The 18105-nt window shown below is 40.4% G+C and overlaps 1 protein-coding gene across 1 annotated transcript; it reads left to right on the top strand.

Annotated features, from left to right (window-relative positions):
• Positions 1-15718: 15718 nt before the first annotated feature.
• Positions 15719-17104, top strand: LOC132619819 (uncharacterized). Its single transcript, XM_060334601.1, has 3 exons — positions 15719-15978; positions 16267-16634; positions 16752-17104. The coding sequence occupies exons 1-3, from the start codon at positions 15719-15721 to the stop codon at positions 17102-17104; spliced, it is 981 nt and encodes a 326-aa protein (XP_060190584.1).
• Positions 17105-18105: the final 1001 nt, after the last annotated feature.

The following is an 18105-nucleotide window of genomic DNA, read 5'->3' on the forward strand; positions in this document are numbered from 1 at the left end:
TAATATGCGTAAAGCTTCCCATTAAAAATTCATCATTAAATGTATACTAAACAACAGATTCATGTTCCAACAGTTTACTAGCCCCATTAGGGGCCTGTCACGTCTTAAAACCTTGTATCGTTGCTTATCCTTTCTTATCTCTAATCAGTCTTACTTGGCCCTAAAATAACCTTTATAAATCTGTAACAATCTCGTAGCATATATGTGTAGGTATTACCCATCATAGTGCCTTATTGGTCATATTCTTTGCCTCCATTCTACAAACTGTGCATCACGTTGGCTCATCGATTACTCGCATTTCATGTAACACTTAACTTTTCAAGACACCCTTGTTTATCATATCCATAAAGGTTGCTGGCGCATTAGTTAGCCCGCGTCACATTACTAGAAATTTGAATTTTCCATACTATGACAAACTTCTTACAACACTCATCTCTCTAGTGATATAGGGAATTGATATCATAGTCTTTCGACAACTTAACCCATCTTCCTTACCGTAGCCTCAACTTTCTCTATATAGAGGCATGGTTCCCTTCTCGATCCATAGGTGATATCATCTTATCTTTCCGTCGATACCTAGTTGTTCTTTACCCCAAAATTTGATGTAAGATAGCTCTCTTCTGTGTTTCTATAATTATCTAGAATGTACTTAGACATTTGTTGTACCACATTAATATGCAACTTAAGTCAGCCGACGTTCAAAACATTTTGAAATACGGCACGTCTTGATTGCTCATTTAGGGTATATCAAAATCATATCCTTTTTGTACCCTTAGCTTATATCAACATTGACGTCGTCATTAGTTTATCTCCTGATCCGAGAACATCCACTCACAAACGTACACTTAATCATTTCCTAAGTTCATTCCGTCATTGGGCTTGCAGTGGAAGTAACTAGATATGGTGATTTTGAGTTTTGAGTAATGTCATTTGGGTTGAAGAATGCACCGCCGATATTCATGGATTTAATGAGCAGCGTATTCAGGCCCTTCCTAGAGCTATTCGTGATTGTGTTTATTGATGATATTCTTGTGTACTCTCGATTAGAGGCAGAACATGTGGATCATTTGCGCGCTGTCCTTAAAGTCCTCCATGATCATAATGATGATGATGCATTCCATAACTTCTCATATTCTAGGAGATATACCTCTCTCAAGTTGGACCAAAATTTCTGTCCAAAATTCTGCTAAGTTTTCCCCAAATTTTTGACAAACTTAATTTCTTCGATTCAATTGATCCCAAAACATTTAAACACTTGTTAGAAGTCCTTCTTAACCTTATATGGGTTCCATGACTGCTCCAGGCTTATGTTAGTTTACTTACGACGTAATGACGCAAAATGTTTTGAGGTGTATCGTTTGGGTTGACGAATGCACCGGTGGTATTCATGGATTTAATGAACAACGTATTCAGGCCCATCCTAGGTCTGTTCATGATTGTGTTTATTGATGATATTTTTGTGTACTCTCGATCAGAGGCAAAATATGCGGATCATTTGAGTGTAGTCCTTAAAGTCCTCCAAGATCGAAAGCTGTATGCAAAGTTCCCTAAATGTGAGTTCTGGTTGAACTCTGTGACTTTTTGTTATATCCCGCAATTTTCCACATTCGGAAAAAAAAAATTGAAAGAATTGTGACAAGTTAAAGACAAGGCCATATTTTGATCTTATTCAATACATAAGTTGTTCATGGAAAAATGTTGATGTGGAAACATGGAAGAAGGCCAAGGGCAAAATTGGGAATTTCGGAAATTAGTTTCGGGGATTACAAATTAGGGCCCATAATTAATTGGGCTAGAGGAGAAAACAAAAAAAGAACAAAGGCCCAAAATGTAAGGGGGCCGGCCATTTAATGGCCCAAACCCATGGGATTCATTAACCCATGTGTTAAAATAAAAGGGATCATATTTTATCTTAAAACATATAGAACATTCAAGAAAAATCAAAGAGGGGAGAAATTAGGCCAACAAGCAAGAGAGAAAGAAACATTTTGTGCCATCAATCTTGAGTCCAAAAATCGTAATTTTCTTGTATTCCTACTAAGCTCAAGACGCTCTCCGACGTGGTATAATTAGTTAGGCGAGAAAACTCCGTTTGCGGAAAGTGGAAGTTTGAAGAAAAAGGTAAGAATTTTGTCTTGCTCCTATGATGAAAGAAATGTATATATGTTGTAGTGTGTGGAAATAAATGAAAAGTATGAAAATTTTGTGTGTTGTGGATGTGTGTGTGTGGCCGTGTATTGTATGGAAGGAGGAGGAATATGAATTGAATTATTTAGTATGTTAATTGTGTTGTTGTAGTCTTGTGATGAAAATGGAGGGGTAATGGTTCTAGTTGGCATGACAAAATTGTTGTTAAGTGGTTGTCGGAAAGTATGCAAATTTGTTATAGTTTATGTAATTATGAGAATGAAGTTATAAGATGCAAATTGTTGTTGTTGTAGATGAAATCGGAAGATAGAAATGTGTTGTGAATGATTATGTTGAAGATTGGAAGTTTTAGGTGAATTATGGTTTTGGTGGAAAATTTGTATATTTTGTATATTTTGTGAATATTTTGTATAACGATAGGAAATGCTTCCGAATTGTATTGGAGCGATCTTGATGAGTAAATGAATATGGAAATGTTGATATTAGTTTGAAATTGTGAAGTTGGAATGGAAGTTGTTGAACTATATAGAAAAGAAGACTATGTATGTCATAATGTGTTTTGTGATGATTGTTGATATTGTTGGTGTTGTTATTATTGATATATTGAGCCGAGTTGTATTCTCGGGGCGGCTAAATTACAGGGGAAATGCTGTCCAAATTTTTGTAGCCAAGTAATGAATTAAAGACTTAAATGCTAAAAGTCATACTATTGACAATTGGTAAATATGACCATTTGTAGATTTTGGGTGAAACGGGAATCGAATTTGAACGAGCGTAAGGCGCAGCTAAGGTATGTAAAGCTCACCCTTTCCTTTTTTTGGCATGTCCTAGGTGTACTAGGTCAAGACTTGAGCCTCGGGAACAATTCTGTTCATCGAAACCCGAGTTCGATTTTGATTACTATTCGTTCAAAGTAATTGAACTATAATTCTTATGTTTTGTTGGAAAATTTTTTAAACATCCATAACTTCCACAAGCGTATTCAGATTGCTTTGAAACTTTCTTGGATGACTCCATAGAGTCTAATGTTCACAATTTACGTCCGCCGCCTCGACTTGATCCGAGGTGGGCCCACAATCCCCGAGACCTACTTGTATTGCCCTAATTGGTTCATTTCGTATAATAATTAAGGAAAAACTTTTGACTATTGTTCCGAGTTCGTTGTGATTATGTATTTATCTGTTGAGTCTGAAACGGCGATTCATATACTTATGATTTTTTTGAAGTTCGGTTTAATATGTTCCTGAGTGGTACTTGGAAGAAAGTCTCAGTTGACTGTTGTTCCGGTTTTGAACTAACAGTTCGTTTGATTATCCTAATGGGTTGTGGTAAGAGATTTGTATGCATATGGTTATTTACGATTTCGCCGTGCATTTTGTTATTACCTCTTTCACCAAGTCCCGGACCGGTTGTATTATTGTGCGCACCATGTGATATTGACCGCTGGACCCCTGACCGCGGTATGTGCGATATTGGCCGCTGGACCCCTGACCGCGGTATGCCGGACTGGTGACACTGACCGCTGGACTCCTGACCGCGGTATCTGCGACATTGACCGCTGGACTCCTGACCGCGGTATGTCGGGTTTGGGATGTTAACCGCGGGGTACTTGGCCGCGGTATGTGTGATAGTGACCGCTGGACTTTTGGCCGCGGCAATTGTGTGTTTGGTTTTCTGTGTGTGTGAAACGGGAATGTTTTTTTTTTCAAAAGAAAGCAAAGCATTTTAGCGTTCTGATTGTCGTATTTTTCTTCCGGAACCTTTTATATGTGATTTGTACGTTAGATGCAACACTTTGGTGTTCTGGCTATTGTGCTCACCTTCTGTACATTTTATTCGGTTATGTCTTTGTTTTCTGTGCTCCATGCTTTGCATACTCAGTACATCTTTCGTACTGACCCCCTTTCTTCGGGGGGGGGGGGGGGGGGGGCTGCGTTTCATGCCCGCAGGTACAGATTCACGTTTTGGCGACCCACTGGCGTAGGAGTTCCCTTTTGCAGTTCGGAGTGCTCCCTTTGTTCCGGAGCCGACGTTTTGGGTACATACTCTTCCGATGTATATGTTTTTGTTTACTCAGGGTACGGCGGGGCCCTGTCCTGCCATTTGATTCTGTTGTTCCGTGTTAGAGGTCTGTAGACATAGACGTGGGTTGTGTACAGTTTTGTTTGGACGCGTTGTGTAAATTGTGTTTGGGCGGCCCATCCGCCGTGGCGGCCCTATCGGCCGCGTGTATGTATGCTTTGGTACGTTATGTATAGTATGATAGCCTTACCGGCTTCTATGTAGTATATATGGTTGTAGGCACCAGTGTGGAGCCCCGTCTGATAGTCATTTATGTACGAGTCGTCTGTATACTATATCTGGTAAATGAGCGCGTAGGGGTGCCCAGCTCGGGCACTAGTCACGGCCCACGGGGATGGGTCGTGACACTTTTCTAGGGCATATTATTTCAGCTGACGGTATCCGGCCGGATACACTGAAGATTGAAACTATGAAGACTTGGCCAAGACCCACAACACCTACAGAGGTTCGTAGTTTTCTGGGTTTGGCAGGTTCTTACAGGAGATTCGTAGAGGGTTTTTCTTCCATTTCGGCACCAGTGGAGAAGCTGACTCAGAAATCAGCTAAGTTCCAGTGGACAGAAGCTTCTGAGTGAATTTTTTAGGAGTTGAAGAACTGATTGACTTCGGCCCCGGTTCTGGCGCTTCCAGAAGGGTCGGAGGGCTACGTTATCTATTGCGATGCTTCAGATATTGGGATAGGTTGTGTGTTAATGCAACACAGTAAAGTTATTTCTTACACTTCAAGGCAGCTGAGGAAGCATGAGAAGAACTATCCAACATATGATCTAGAGGTTTCATAGACTAGTCTAGCATGTCATGTCAGATACTTAGTTGCGTTTAGCCTTGTCGGCCATATTATCATGATTTTCGTACTTATGTTTAAAACGTTATTTTCAGACTTATGATTACAAAATCTCATGCTTATTCAGACATTCATGATTTAACTTATATTCTACATCAGTACACATCCCTTGTTTATTCATCAAGCCATGTAGTTCGCTTGGTCACATGCAGCGAGGCACCGGGTGCCGTGTTACGCCCAAGCCATGGTTCGGGCCGTGACAAAGCTTGGTACAGGGCCTAGGTTCAAGTGTCTTAGGAATCTAACTCTAGATCACGTGTTGTATAGTTCTTTCTCAGCTACCTTGAAGCGTAAGCAATAACTTTACCGTGCTGCATTAACACACAACCTAGACCAATACCTGAAGCATCGCAATAGATAACATAGCCCTTTGACCTTTCTGGAAGCGCCAGAACTGGGGCCGAAGTCAATCTGTTCTTCAACTCCCAAAAACTTCGCTCACGAGCTTCTGTCCACTAGAACTTAGCTGATTTCTGAGTCAGCTTCATTAGTGGTGCCGAAATGGAAGAAAAACCCTCTACGAATCTCCTGCAATAACTTGGCAAGCCCAGAAAACTATGAACCTCCGTGGGTGTTGTGGGTCTTGGCCAAGTCTTCACAACTTCAATCTTTTGTGAATCCAGCCGGATACCGTCAGCTGAAATAATATGTCATAGAAAAGTCACAGAGTTCAACCAGAACTCACATTTAGAGAACTTTGCATACAACTTCCAATCTTGGAGGACTTTAAGGACAACGCGCAAATGATCCGCATGTTCTGCCTCTGATCGAGAGTACACAAGAATTTCAGCAATAAACACAATCACGAACAGATCTAGGAAGGGCCTGAATACGTTGTTCATTAAATCCATGAATACCGCTGGTACATTCATCAACCCAAAAAACATTACCCGAAACTCAAAATGACCATATCTAGTTCTGAAGGCTGTCTTCGGGATATCTTTCTCTCTGGCCCTCACCTGATGATGCCCTGATCTTAAATCTATCTTTGAAAACCATTTAGCACCCTGCAATTGATCAAATAAATTATCAATTCTCGAAAGAGGGTACTTCTTCTTTATTTTCACTTTATTTAGCTGCCTATAATCAATGCACATCCGTAAGGATCCATCCTTCTTCCTCACAAATAACACTGGTGCTCCCCACGGCGACGTACTAGGCCTGATAAAGACTTTCTCAAGCAAGTCCTTCAACTGCTCATTAGCTCCCTTAACTCAGCAGATGCCATTCTATAAGAAGGAATAAATATTGGCTTAGTGTCTGGTAATACATCGATAGCAAAAATCAATCTCCCGTTCTGGTGGAAGACCTGAAAGCTTGTCCGAGAATACGTCTAGAAATTCATTAACTACTGAAACAGATTGAAGAATCTGTGGCTTTGCTTCTGTATCCTGAACCCGGACTAAATGACAAAGACAACCCTTGGCAATAATCTTCCTTTCCTTGAGATAGGAAATAAACCTACCTCTTGGTGTTACTGTATTACCCTTCCACTCTAGAACTGGTTCTCTAGGAAACTGGAATCGAACCATCTTTGTTCTACAATCAACATATGCATAACAATAACCCAACCAATCCATACCCATAATGACATCAAAGTCTATCATATCTAACTCAATCAAATCTGCCATAGTATGACAGCCACAAACTATGACCACACAATTTCTATATATCCGTCTAGCTATCACTGGGTCACCAACGGGTGTAGAAACCTCAAAGGTTTGATTGACTCAGGTTTCACCCCAAGCTGACCAGCAATAAAAGGAGTAACATACAATAATGTAGAACCCGGATCAATCAATGCATATACATCACGAGAAGATACTGATAATATATCTGTAACCACATTAGGTAAAGATTCAAGATCCTGTCGACCCACCAATGCGTAGACGCGGTTCTGAGGACTGCTCGAACTGGACACTCCACCTTTGCCTCTACCACGACCCATTGGTGTCGGAGAAGTCTGCCCAGGAGGGCATACAGATGTCGAAGATCCCGCTGCAGACCCTGTCAGCTGAACAATACTCCCACCAACTCTTACAGGGAAATCTCGCATAATGTGGCCTGGCCGACTACAATTATAACAAACATTTAAACCCAAACAACACTTCCCAACATGTAACTTACCGCACTGAGTGCACTGCGGTAAAGATGGCCTTATCTGACTAGAACCACCCCTGATCTGAGAACTAGAAGCCCTGGAACTCTGAGCTAGCTCAAAATGAACGGGTCTATCAAACCTGGGTCCTGGAAACTATAAAGGGGCACTAGCCGCTGAATAGGATGAATGCCTAGAGAACTGCTAGCTCTGAATACCTCTGGGTTCACTAATAAAACTTGAAGATCTATCTCTCTTACTCTTCCCTCTATTATAGTCACGCTCGACCCTCCGCTGCTGCTGACGCTCCTCAAGATTCTGAGCGTGTACCTGTATACGAAAAATATCCATACCTGGCTGAAGTGAGGCCGTCAAGAAATCATCAATCAAATGTGGTCCCAATCCACTCACAAACCTGTAAACACGATCTCCCATGTTAGCTACCATAGCTGGAGCATACTAGCTAATGAATTAGAACAAAGGCTATACCCCCGAGCACTCATGTTCCCCTGTCTAAGGTTAAAAAACCTATCAGCTCTGGCCCGTCGAATCTCTGGCGGCAAATAATATAGAAGGAAGGCATCTACGAACTCCTACCATACGGGTGAGGGTGCATTAACCCCTCTAGAAGATATCCATGTATCATACCAATGAACAACCACATCCCGTAATCTGTAAGAAGCCAACTCTACCGACTCAGTATCTGAAACATGCATCACCCGCAACGTCCTCATCATCCCATCTATAAAGTTCTGCGGGTCGTCATCCGTCTTCGACCCAAAGAATTTTGGTGGATCGAAATTAATAAAATCACAAACCCTGGCACTAACAGCCCTATCACCAAGACTCGTACCCTGTCGCTGGGCCTGAGTGGCTACTAACTGGGTCAATAACTGAATGACCTCTCTCATCTCCTAGCCTGAGGTATCTGGTGGAGGAACTGGGGGTGTTGGAGCTAGAGCTGGAGCTCCTCTATGCTCCTCTCGAGTGGGCGGAGTATGGGAGGTCTGAGATGGAACCTTATTCTGGGACTTGCCCTCCTCAACATCTATAGGTAGTACTTGTCCAGTCCTCTTACCTGCCACTGACTTGCTCTTTTGGGCGGCTAATGCTTTTCTCGTCACAGGCATCGCTGAAATCATAACATTTTGTCAGAAAACGGGGAATCCTTACAACCTGGCTCTATCGCACGATTTAAGATAAGAAAGAAAGGTCAATTATTCCTAAATGTCCGCAGCCTCCTGTTTATAAGTGCGGCGCGCTTCACACCTATAAACAGGACTATACTGGACACGTCTTGTAGACAACCATAGGATAGAGATGCTTTGATACTACTTTTGTCACAACACAATCGGAGGGCCATGACGGGCACCTGGAGCTAGCCTACCGAATATTTCAAAACGTACATCTCATAGTCATGTCTGAGTGGGCTATGAAACTAACTCACAAATATTGTAACTGAAAGGGGCACACGCCCAAATATATATATATATATATATATATATATATATATATATATATATATATATATATATATATATATATATATGTACATCATCAACTGTGCCTATATATAAGCCGACAAAGCTATCAAAGGATATTACAAAATATAGACCGAAGAAGTCATGATGTGATTCTTCGAGTTAACAAAGAACCAATCGACCAGGATCTTGTTCTTGAAGCGATTGATGGGCAAAATTCAAGAAATGGATGTAAATCGGGTTATACTTCTCGGAATTATGTTATTTCAAGACGAGAAAAAAGATGACGATTTGAACTATAAAAATAGCTCTTGAATCGTTTAAAACAAGTAAATATTGAGGGTACAACGATGGAAAGAAAATTAGGGTTCGAGGTATGAACTAGAACGAATTTTAATCAAGAAACGCGTTCTTCTTGAATGATCAAGAACAAATAAAGTTCCTAAGTCACCACTTGAAATCAATTAACGTGATAAAGAAACACCACACGCAACTGAAAGCAAGGATAAAGAACACCAAATAGAGAAAATAGGGTTTAAGCTCAAAAACGTGAATTCTATATTTACAAGTCCTGAGAACCCTTTATATAGGCCTAGGGTCTCTTCTTTTATGACTACAAATGTCTATTCTACTCTAGAAAGGAAATAACTAAAAACAAGGAAAGTAAAATCCCTATTCTACAAGGAAAAGAATAAAGAAAACTAAATCCTACTAGAACTAGGATAAAAGTCCTACTAATGATAGGAAATTAAATCCTACTAAAATATAAATCAAGAAACAGTAAACCTATTTATAAAAGGATTCAAGAAACAAGAATTCCCATTCTTGAAAGAAATTGATCTTCAAACTTGAGCTTCTTGGACTTTCTTTCTCTTGAATTTCAATCTTGTGTTTCTTGGTTTTCTTGGATTTCTTGATCTGCTTTCATCTTTCATCAGGTCATGAGACATCTAACTATACACATCTGTCTATGAGTCTCTACATAGAATGCATAACATAGTAAGGAAGGGACAAGACCCCACCATGCCCATATATACACAAAAGAATCATACCACTTCTAGTTGCAACTATGGAATAAGTGGAGTGCTCCTGTACCAACGCTGAAATGGCAGCCTAACGATTTGTACCATATCCCTGTCTACCTGCAGGTATGAGCGCAGCTTTCACAAATAAAATGACGTCAGTACGGATAGAGTACTGAGTATGTAAGGCATATGAGTAACATAAAAGAGACATAAGAAACTATAAGGTAAGTGAATGCAACCTGTATGTCAAAACTGACCCTACGAATGAATTATATACATAATTACTGTGCATCTGAACTATCTCTGAGGGATGATGATATGCATAATACTGTGCATGCATGCATGAGGTCATATATATACATATGTATATGCGTATATAACGCCTGTTAAGCCACTGTGGGCATCCCATTGTATCGTATCGGCCGGCATCATCCTTATCATCTTCGTATCATCATCATCGTATCATCATATGACCAGCTGATCAGGTGGTAGCGTGTATATAATGTCGTTACCTTCCCCATACCCCATACATATATATAATACATAATATACGTGCATATAGTGCCTGAGGAGTCTCGGGTCTGTACATGCATATGTATACATATATAAATGTAATGCAAAGCATAAAACATGATAGGAGTACAAGTAACTCTAAAGATTATATTGAATCTGAAAGAAAGCTTTTTGAAGATACCTTGTGGAACATGAATCAAATAATTCATCCCTAACTCTAAGAGTGGAACCATTATGGATTGACGTTATGTGTACGTTCAGTTCACAAAGATCATGCCAAAAGAAAGAAAGGGATAGCCTTACATACCTCGTCGTTTCCTTACTCCTGCACGCCTATCCTCACGAGTTTGCAAATTTACATTCAAGATGATTCACACTCAGTTTAAGTCGTTGAAACGCTTATAAGCTCAATCTAGACTATTAGGTGAGCTAACGAAATTTGGGCAGCATTTTCCCTATATCACTTACATCCATCAAATTCCAAAACAACTCCCAAACTTCATTAACAACACCAACAATACCATAGCCAAGAGATTATATTCAAACTAAAATCAAATCTATCTAGAACTTCCTTACAAATTCAATCCATAGCTAATAATTTCAACATAACATCTTCTAACCTTTCTACCATGATTCTGTTCATCTTTAAGGCTTGCTAAACCCTCAAATCAACTCAACATAGGAAACAAGATGAATAACATACCTTATATTTGAAGAACTTGAACATACACAACTTGTTTCAAGACCAAACTCTCCACAACTCCAAGTACAGCCAAGAACAATCACTTCTAGGGATTAGTTAAGGATTTTATGGCTTGATCTCTTCTTGATTTGATTTGGGATGTTTATGGATGTTTGAGAGATTAGAAGGTCACAAGGGTTTTATTTTGATAAAGAAAAGTGATCCCAAGTCGCGGGAAAATCATTTTATAGGCCAAAACAAAAATGTCCACCAACTTTAAAGTTTCTGGAATTTTCGGGCAAAAATTACGGGGCGCTTTCAAAGAACGAGCCGTACTTTCAACTCGAACTTGAGGGGTCAAAATCCAACTTTCTGAAAAATTTGGGTGAAGTGCGGGACGCACTTCAAAGAACGGGCCGTACTTCTATCCCGCACTTCTCAGAATCGCGATTTTTCAGCTGCATTGGAAAGAAGACTCACTGCAATTGAATTTAGATAGGTATGTATTCCATGACTTCTCATATTTTAGGAGATATACCTCTCTTAAGTTGGACACAAATTTCTGTCCAAAATTTTGCCAAGTTTTCCCCAAATTTTCGACAGACTTAATTTCTTCGATTCAATTGATCCTAAAACCTTTAGACACTTGTTTAGTACTTGTTAGAAGTACTTCTTAACCTTATGAGGGTTCCATGACCTCTCCGGGATTATGTTAGTTTACTCATGACGCAATGACTTGAAAAGTTTCGAGGTGTAACACCTATGAGTTGGCTTTGCCTCCTGGTTTGTCGAGTGTTCACCCCATGTTTCATATTTTTCATGCTCAAAAGTATCATTCTGATGGTTCTTATTTGATTCAGTGGGACTCAGTATTGCTTGATCAGAACTTGACTTTTGAGGAGGAGCCAGTTGCTATTTTCGACGGACAGATCCAGAAGTTGAGGTCCAAAGAGATTGCTTCGGTAAGGTTCAATAAAGGCATCGTCCCGTCGAGGAGCCTACTTGGGAGACCGAGTCAGACATGCAGAGTAGATATCCCCAGCTTTTTGGTAATTCAGGTACTTCCTATTTCTTTTATGTTCGAGGATGAACATGTGTTTAAGTGGTGGATGATGTATCCCCTAGCTTCCTTATGGAATTTTTTACTTATGAGGACAAGTGGTGTGATTCCTGAGGCTTTCAAATGAGATTTGGGTAAGAAAATGGGATTTTTGGATGTTCTTAAGGGATTGATTGAACAAAGTCAACATCGGGAGTAAATGAGTCTTTTTGGAAGTTTCGCCGATTCTATTCGATCGGAATGTCAATACTTGGTTGAGTAGTTGGTTCGATTCTGGAGGGACTCGGGGGTATTTTGGACTTTTGGTTGGAAATCTAGTATTATGAGAATTGTAATTGACCTTGGTCAACACCAGGTTAAGATGACAATTCCGAGGGTGCGAGTTAGTTCGTAGCGTGTTTTAGAGCTGGTTTGCATATTTGGTTCATGTCTGGGAGGTCTCGGATGAGTTACAAGTGTTGGATCGAAATTTGAAAGTTGGATGAGTTTTTTGGTTTTCTAGTGTCTCGCTTCTGCGAGTTATGGCTCGCAACTGCGGAGCTCCACCTGTGTAAGGTGGGCCACCGGTGCGGTGCTTGGCTAAGTGGGCTAAGCCCTGCTTCTGTGTGACAAGGTCCGCAGAAGCGGGGCCACCCCAACGAGAATAGGTCCGCATGGGCTGAATAAGTAAATCTCGCATCTGCGAGAGTTGGGTGCTGGAGCGGGCCCTCTGGTGCGAGAAAAAGACCGCTGGTGCGGAAATCACTAGACATATCACAATATATCTCCATTTCGAGTTTACACTATTCATTCACATATTTGAAGCTTAAGACCTCGGTTTAAAGAGATTTTTAGGGGATTTGCAAGATTCATCAAGTGGGTAAGTTTCTAATCTTCTTATTTCCATTATATCCTTGATTATTAAGGGATTCCATGCTAGAAATCATGATCTAGGATTGGGGAATTGGGGGTTTATGAACCCTAAGTCTATAATAAGAATTTTTTAACTTAATCATGAAATTGATGTTGGATATGATTGATTCTTGATATCTAGACTCCATAGACCGTAGGTAAACTAATTATGAGTTGAATTTCCCATTTACCATTTGGGGCTTGGAATCCTATTTTGCAGTGACTTTTAATTATGAAACTAAAGTATAGCAATATGGGTATCCTTGATGTAACACCTCGTGCATTCGGGCTAAGGTTTGACTCATAAGACGGGGTATAATAAACTCAATATGAGTAGTGTAGAAAGGGGTTTTGAAACCGAATCATCCTTGGGCAAAGTAAAGTCGGATGCTACCTTACGGAGCATGTTTTCAAGTGAGTTTGCACCAGGTCTCAAATAAAGTGAATATATGGAAACATGTAGAAGGAATTTGGGAAAAACTTCCAACATGAAAGTTGTATCCCTTTGAAAATCCTTTCGAACGGTATATTATGAAGGTCAAACGGACATCTGTATAAAAAGTTATGTATGATTTACTAAATAGTATTTTGCTGACTCTGGCAGAGTTTACGGTCCGTAAAAATAGGCCGTAAAATTGGCCATAAAAATGCCCAAAATATCCACCACATTGTGAAGGTTTTACGGTATGATTTAAGGTCCATAAAATAATTTACGGGCCATAGAATGGGCCAAAATGAGCATAAAATGGGTTCGACAACAACTTTCAAACTTCATTTTTTGGTTTTTTTCACTTCATTCTTCACATCCTGACGCCCTAGAATGATCATTCTCTCTTCCCATCATCCTTCTAAACCAAGGTAAGCCTCTTCCAAGTGATTCTAAGTGTTTCTAACATTAACACATGAATTCTAAGTGAAAGTCCCCTAGGGTTTTCAAGAAAACCTGTCTCAATGTTCAACATTCAAGCTTTTGGAATTCTTCTTCAAATATTCAGACTTTTCTCAAGTTTTTAGAGCGATTAAGGTATGCAGGGCTTCTATCCATGTGTGGGAACATCATTGTTCTTCCCCATGCCACTGTTCTTCCATGATTTCCTATAATTTCCCTAGTTCATGAAAATACCAAACCATGTTATAATTAAGTTATAATCTCTTTGTTTGTGTTCATAATATATCATTCTGAATGCCATGAACCCTACACGTAATCCATGAATGCTCATAATATTTATTCCATGAGTTTCAAGTATGTAGCGCAAGTATTTATGAACTACTATAGAATTACTTCGCATGCCAACGTAGGATAAGGATCGCTCTGCCCAGTTAGGACGATTCCTTCTTGTTTACCCATTGTGGGTTATTTTATGGATCCATTCATGTCATGTTCATGTCTCGTATACCAACAAGGTACAAGATGGCTTAGTTGATCGGGCAGAGATCAGACCCCACGTGCTCACGTGGTGGTTACATGTCGATTATACTAAGGCTTTCACATTTAATAATGTTTTACTCATGTTATTTTATATTCAAGTCAGATTATGTTCAGCTTACAGTTTCAGTTTCAGTTCTACTATTTCATGTGCCATATTTATTCATTCAGTTGTTCTACATACTAGTGCAATACAAATGTACTGACGTGCCTATTGCTCGGGGCCTGATACATGTATTGATTTACAGGACGACATATCTGCTCGCTAGGATTTCTCTCGTAGAAGCTATTAGTGAGCCCCACATTATTCGGGGTTTTGTCTTACTTTATGTTATGTCATGTCATGTAGTAGAGGTATGCCGGGGGCCTTGTCCTATTAAACAGTTTAGCATTCAGACTCATGTCAGAGGTTTCATAGACTAGTCTAGCATGTCATGTCAGATACTCAGTTGTGTTTAGAGTTGTCAGCTACATTATCATGATTTTTATACTTATGCTTAAAACGTTATTTTCAGACTTACGATTACAAAATCTCATGCTTATTCATACTTTCATGATTTAACTTATATTCTGCATCAGTACACATCCCACGTTTATTCATCAAGCCATGTGATTCGCTCGGTCACATGTAGCAAGGCACCGAGTGCCGTGTTACGTCCAGGCCATGGTTCGGGGAGTGAGAAAGCTTGGTATCAGAGTCTAGGTTCAAGTGTCTTAGGAGTCTATGAAACCATGTCCAGTGCGGTCACTTTTACGTGTGTGTGCGCGCCACACTGGTAAACAGTTGACCTCCAATACATCTAGGATTGTGTCACTTCTTTCGTATTCTAGATCGTACAATTAGAGCTATGCTTTTAGCAATTTTTCTAACTCATGCGTATTACGTATTTCAGAAAATGCCTGCGAAAAAAAATTACACCAAGAGGACTTTAGCCACTTCAACTACTAGCCAGAGAGCTATTGCTAATGTTGCTCCAGAGGTGGACCCCCACCTGCTACTAGAGGGCCTGCAGAGGTCTGTACCCCTGTCCTGCCGCCTAGTTCCACTGACATGGAAGCTAGGGGCGCTATCCAGCTGCTCACTAAAATTGTTGCTACCTAAGCACAACGTTATGGAACGGTTCCAAGCACAGGTACTAGTGGAGGGTCGTCCAGTTCCACGACCTAGGAATTTTTGCGTATGAAGCCTCCAGTGTTCACAGAGTCTATTAAGGCGGAGGATCTGCAAAATTTCATGGATGGGTTTCAGAAGGTTTTTCGTATTATGCATGCTATTGAGATAGAGGCAGCAGAGTTGTGAGTTTATCAGTTGCAGGATGTTGCTCATATTTGGTATAAGCCGCGGGAACAGTCACGAGGGGAAGTGCGTCTCCTATGACTTGGGATAAATTTGTAGACGCTTTTATTGACCACTTCTGGCGCTAGAGGTCAGAGAGGCCTTTGAATTTGAGAGACTCAAGCAGAATAACATGAGTGTCAACGAGTACTACCTCAAGTTTGTTTCTTTGGCCAAGTATGCTCCGCATATGGTCTCCGATGTAAGGGATAGAGTTAGGCGATTTGTGTTGGGACTTATACCCGACTTTTTTGGTGATACTAATACCGCTGCTCAAAACAAAGACATGACCATTACCAAGGTGGTTGCTTTTGTACAAGGTAACAAGGACAGAATGAAGAAAGAAGAGGCACTGCAGAAACATAGAGACGTGGAATTCAATAAGAGGGCGAAGTTTGCAGATAACTTCAATTATGGGGGATCTTAGGGAGGTGGAGGCAGGAAGTTCATAAAAAATAGGTCAGGACCCGCTCCATCTACAGCCAGTGCCCCAGCCCCAAAGTTCAGGCATAATCCGAAAAGACAGAGTTTCAGGGCAGCAGGCCCCTAGTCTCAAGCCAGTTTGGGTCAAAAGACTTATGCTAACCCAGTTTACAACAAGTGTGGTAATAGACACTCAGGGGAGTGTCGCATGGGTATGGATATATGTTATGGGTGTGGCCAGCAGGTCCATTTTTAAAGGGACTGTCCATTAGCGAGTCAGGATGCTGGAGGTAGTGTGGCTCAGTCCACAAATTCAGCAGCTCCTCAGAATGCTCAAGCTCAGTCAAGGCGTGGTGCTGCTAAGTCTTGTAACATAGGCGGAGGTCAGAATTGCTTATATGCACTAGCAGGTCATCCGGATATAGAGGCACGCACAACTGTTGTCACAGGTATATTAACAGTTTTCACCTTTGATGTTTATGCCCATATTGACCCAAGATCCACCTTATCATATGTAACCTCTTTTGTTGCTAATAAATTTGGGATAGAAATAGAAAAGTTGCATGAACCCTTTGAAGTGTCCACTCCAGTTGGAGAGTCAGTTATAGCTAGGTGCATTTATAGAGGTTGTCCAGTTATGGTCTATCACCGCTGTACCGTAGCCGACTTAGTAGATTTGGAAATTGTAGACTTCGATGTAATCATGGGTATGGATTGGTTGGCTTCATGTTATGCCACAACAGGTTATAGAACTAAAATAGTAAGCTTTGAGTTTCCTAATGAACCAGTCATAGAATGGAAGGGCAATTCAGTAGTACCTCGGGGTAGGTTTATTTCTTATCTCAAATCTAGAAAAATGGATTCCAAGGGGTATATTTATCACTTAGTCCGAGTCAAAGATACAAATACCCAGACCCCAACTCTCCAGTTACCAGTCGTTAATGAGTTTCCAGAAGTTTTCCCAGAAGATCTCCCCAGAGTTCCTCCCGATGGGGAGATAGACTTTGGAATTGATCTACTTCCCAGCGCCGAGCTGATATCTATTCTGCCATACAGAATGGCTCCAGCAGAGTTGAAAGAGTTAAAATCCAGTTGAAAAATCTTCTTGTCAAGAGATTTATTAGGCCAAGTGTCTCGCCGTAGGGCGCGCCAATCCTGTTTGTCCAAAAGAAAGATATATCCTTAATCATATGCATTGACTACCGTCAGTTGAAAAAAGTCACCATTAAGAACAAGTATCCTTTCCCCAGAATTGGTGATTTATTTGACCAACTTCAGGGTGCCTAGTGTTATTCCAAGATTGACCTCAGATCAGGATACCATCAGTGAAAGATTAAGGAAGTTGATATACCAAATACCACTTTTAGAACCTGTTATGATCATTTCAAATTTCTTATCATGTCATTTGGGTTGACAAATGCACCAGCAGCCTTCATGGATCTCATGAACAGGGTCTTCAAGCTTTACATTGATTTATTTATAATTGTCTTTATTGATGACATTTTGGTGTATTCCCATAGTGAGACTGATCATGTAGAACATCTCAAAATAGTGTTGCAGACACTTTAGGATCGTAAGCTTTATGCGAAATTTTCAAAGTGCGAATTTTGGGTAAGGCCAGTGGCGTTTCTAGGCCTTGTAATTTTAGGTGAAGGCGTTAGAGTGGATTTTCAAAAAATAGATGCTGCGAAGAATTGACCCAGACCCACTTGAGTAATAGAGATAAGAAGCTTCTTGGGTCTGGTAGGATATTATAGGGGTTTTGTAGAGGGATTTTCCTCTATCTCAGCTTCATTGACTAAGTTGACTCAGAAGAAGGTCAAGTTTCAATGGTCAGATACATGTGAACAAAGTTTTGAGGAGTTGAAAATGAGGTTGACTTCTGCCCCTGTTCTGACGCTACCAGAGGGAACTGAAAGGTTTGTAGTGTACTGTGATGCTTCAGGAGTTGGTCTCAAATGTGTCCTAATGTAGCATGGTAAGGTTTTAGCCTATGCATCCTGACAACTTAAGGCTCAAGAAAAGAATTATCCGACTCATGACTTGGAATTAATAGTTGTGGTTTTTGCACTTAAGATATGGCGTCACTGTATGTAT

Source organism: Lycium barbarum, chromosome 11 (genome assembly GCF_019175385.1).
Source record: "Lycium barbarum isolate Lr01 chromosome 11, ASM1917538v2, whole genome shotgun sequence".
NCBI classification, from domain to species: domain Eukaryota; kingdom Viridiplantae; phylum Streptophyta; class Magnoliopsida; order Solanales; family Solanaceae; genus Lycium; species Lycium barbarum.

Bases quoted from the DNA above. Each gene is read 5' to 3' on its own strand.
- LOC132619819 (XM_060334601.1), top strand. From the start codon at position 15,719: ATGAGTGTCAACGAGTACTACCTCAAGTTTGTTTCTTTGGCCAAGTAT. The intron at 15,979-16,266 runs GTTTGCAGATAA...CCATTTTTAAAG, and splicing joins GAATTCAATAAGAGGGCGAA to GGACTGTCCATTAGCGAGTC. The intron at 16,635-16,751 runs GTTGTCCAGTTA...ATGCCACAACAG, and splicing joins AGCTAGGTGCATTTATAGAG to GTTATAGAACTAAAATAGTA.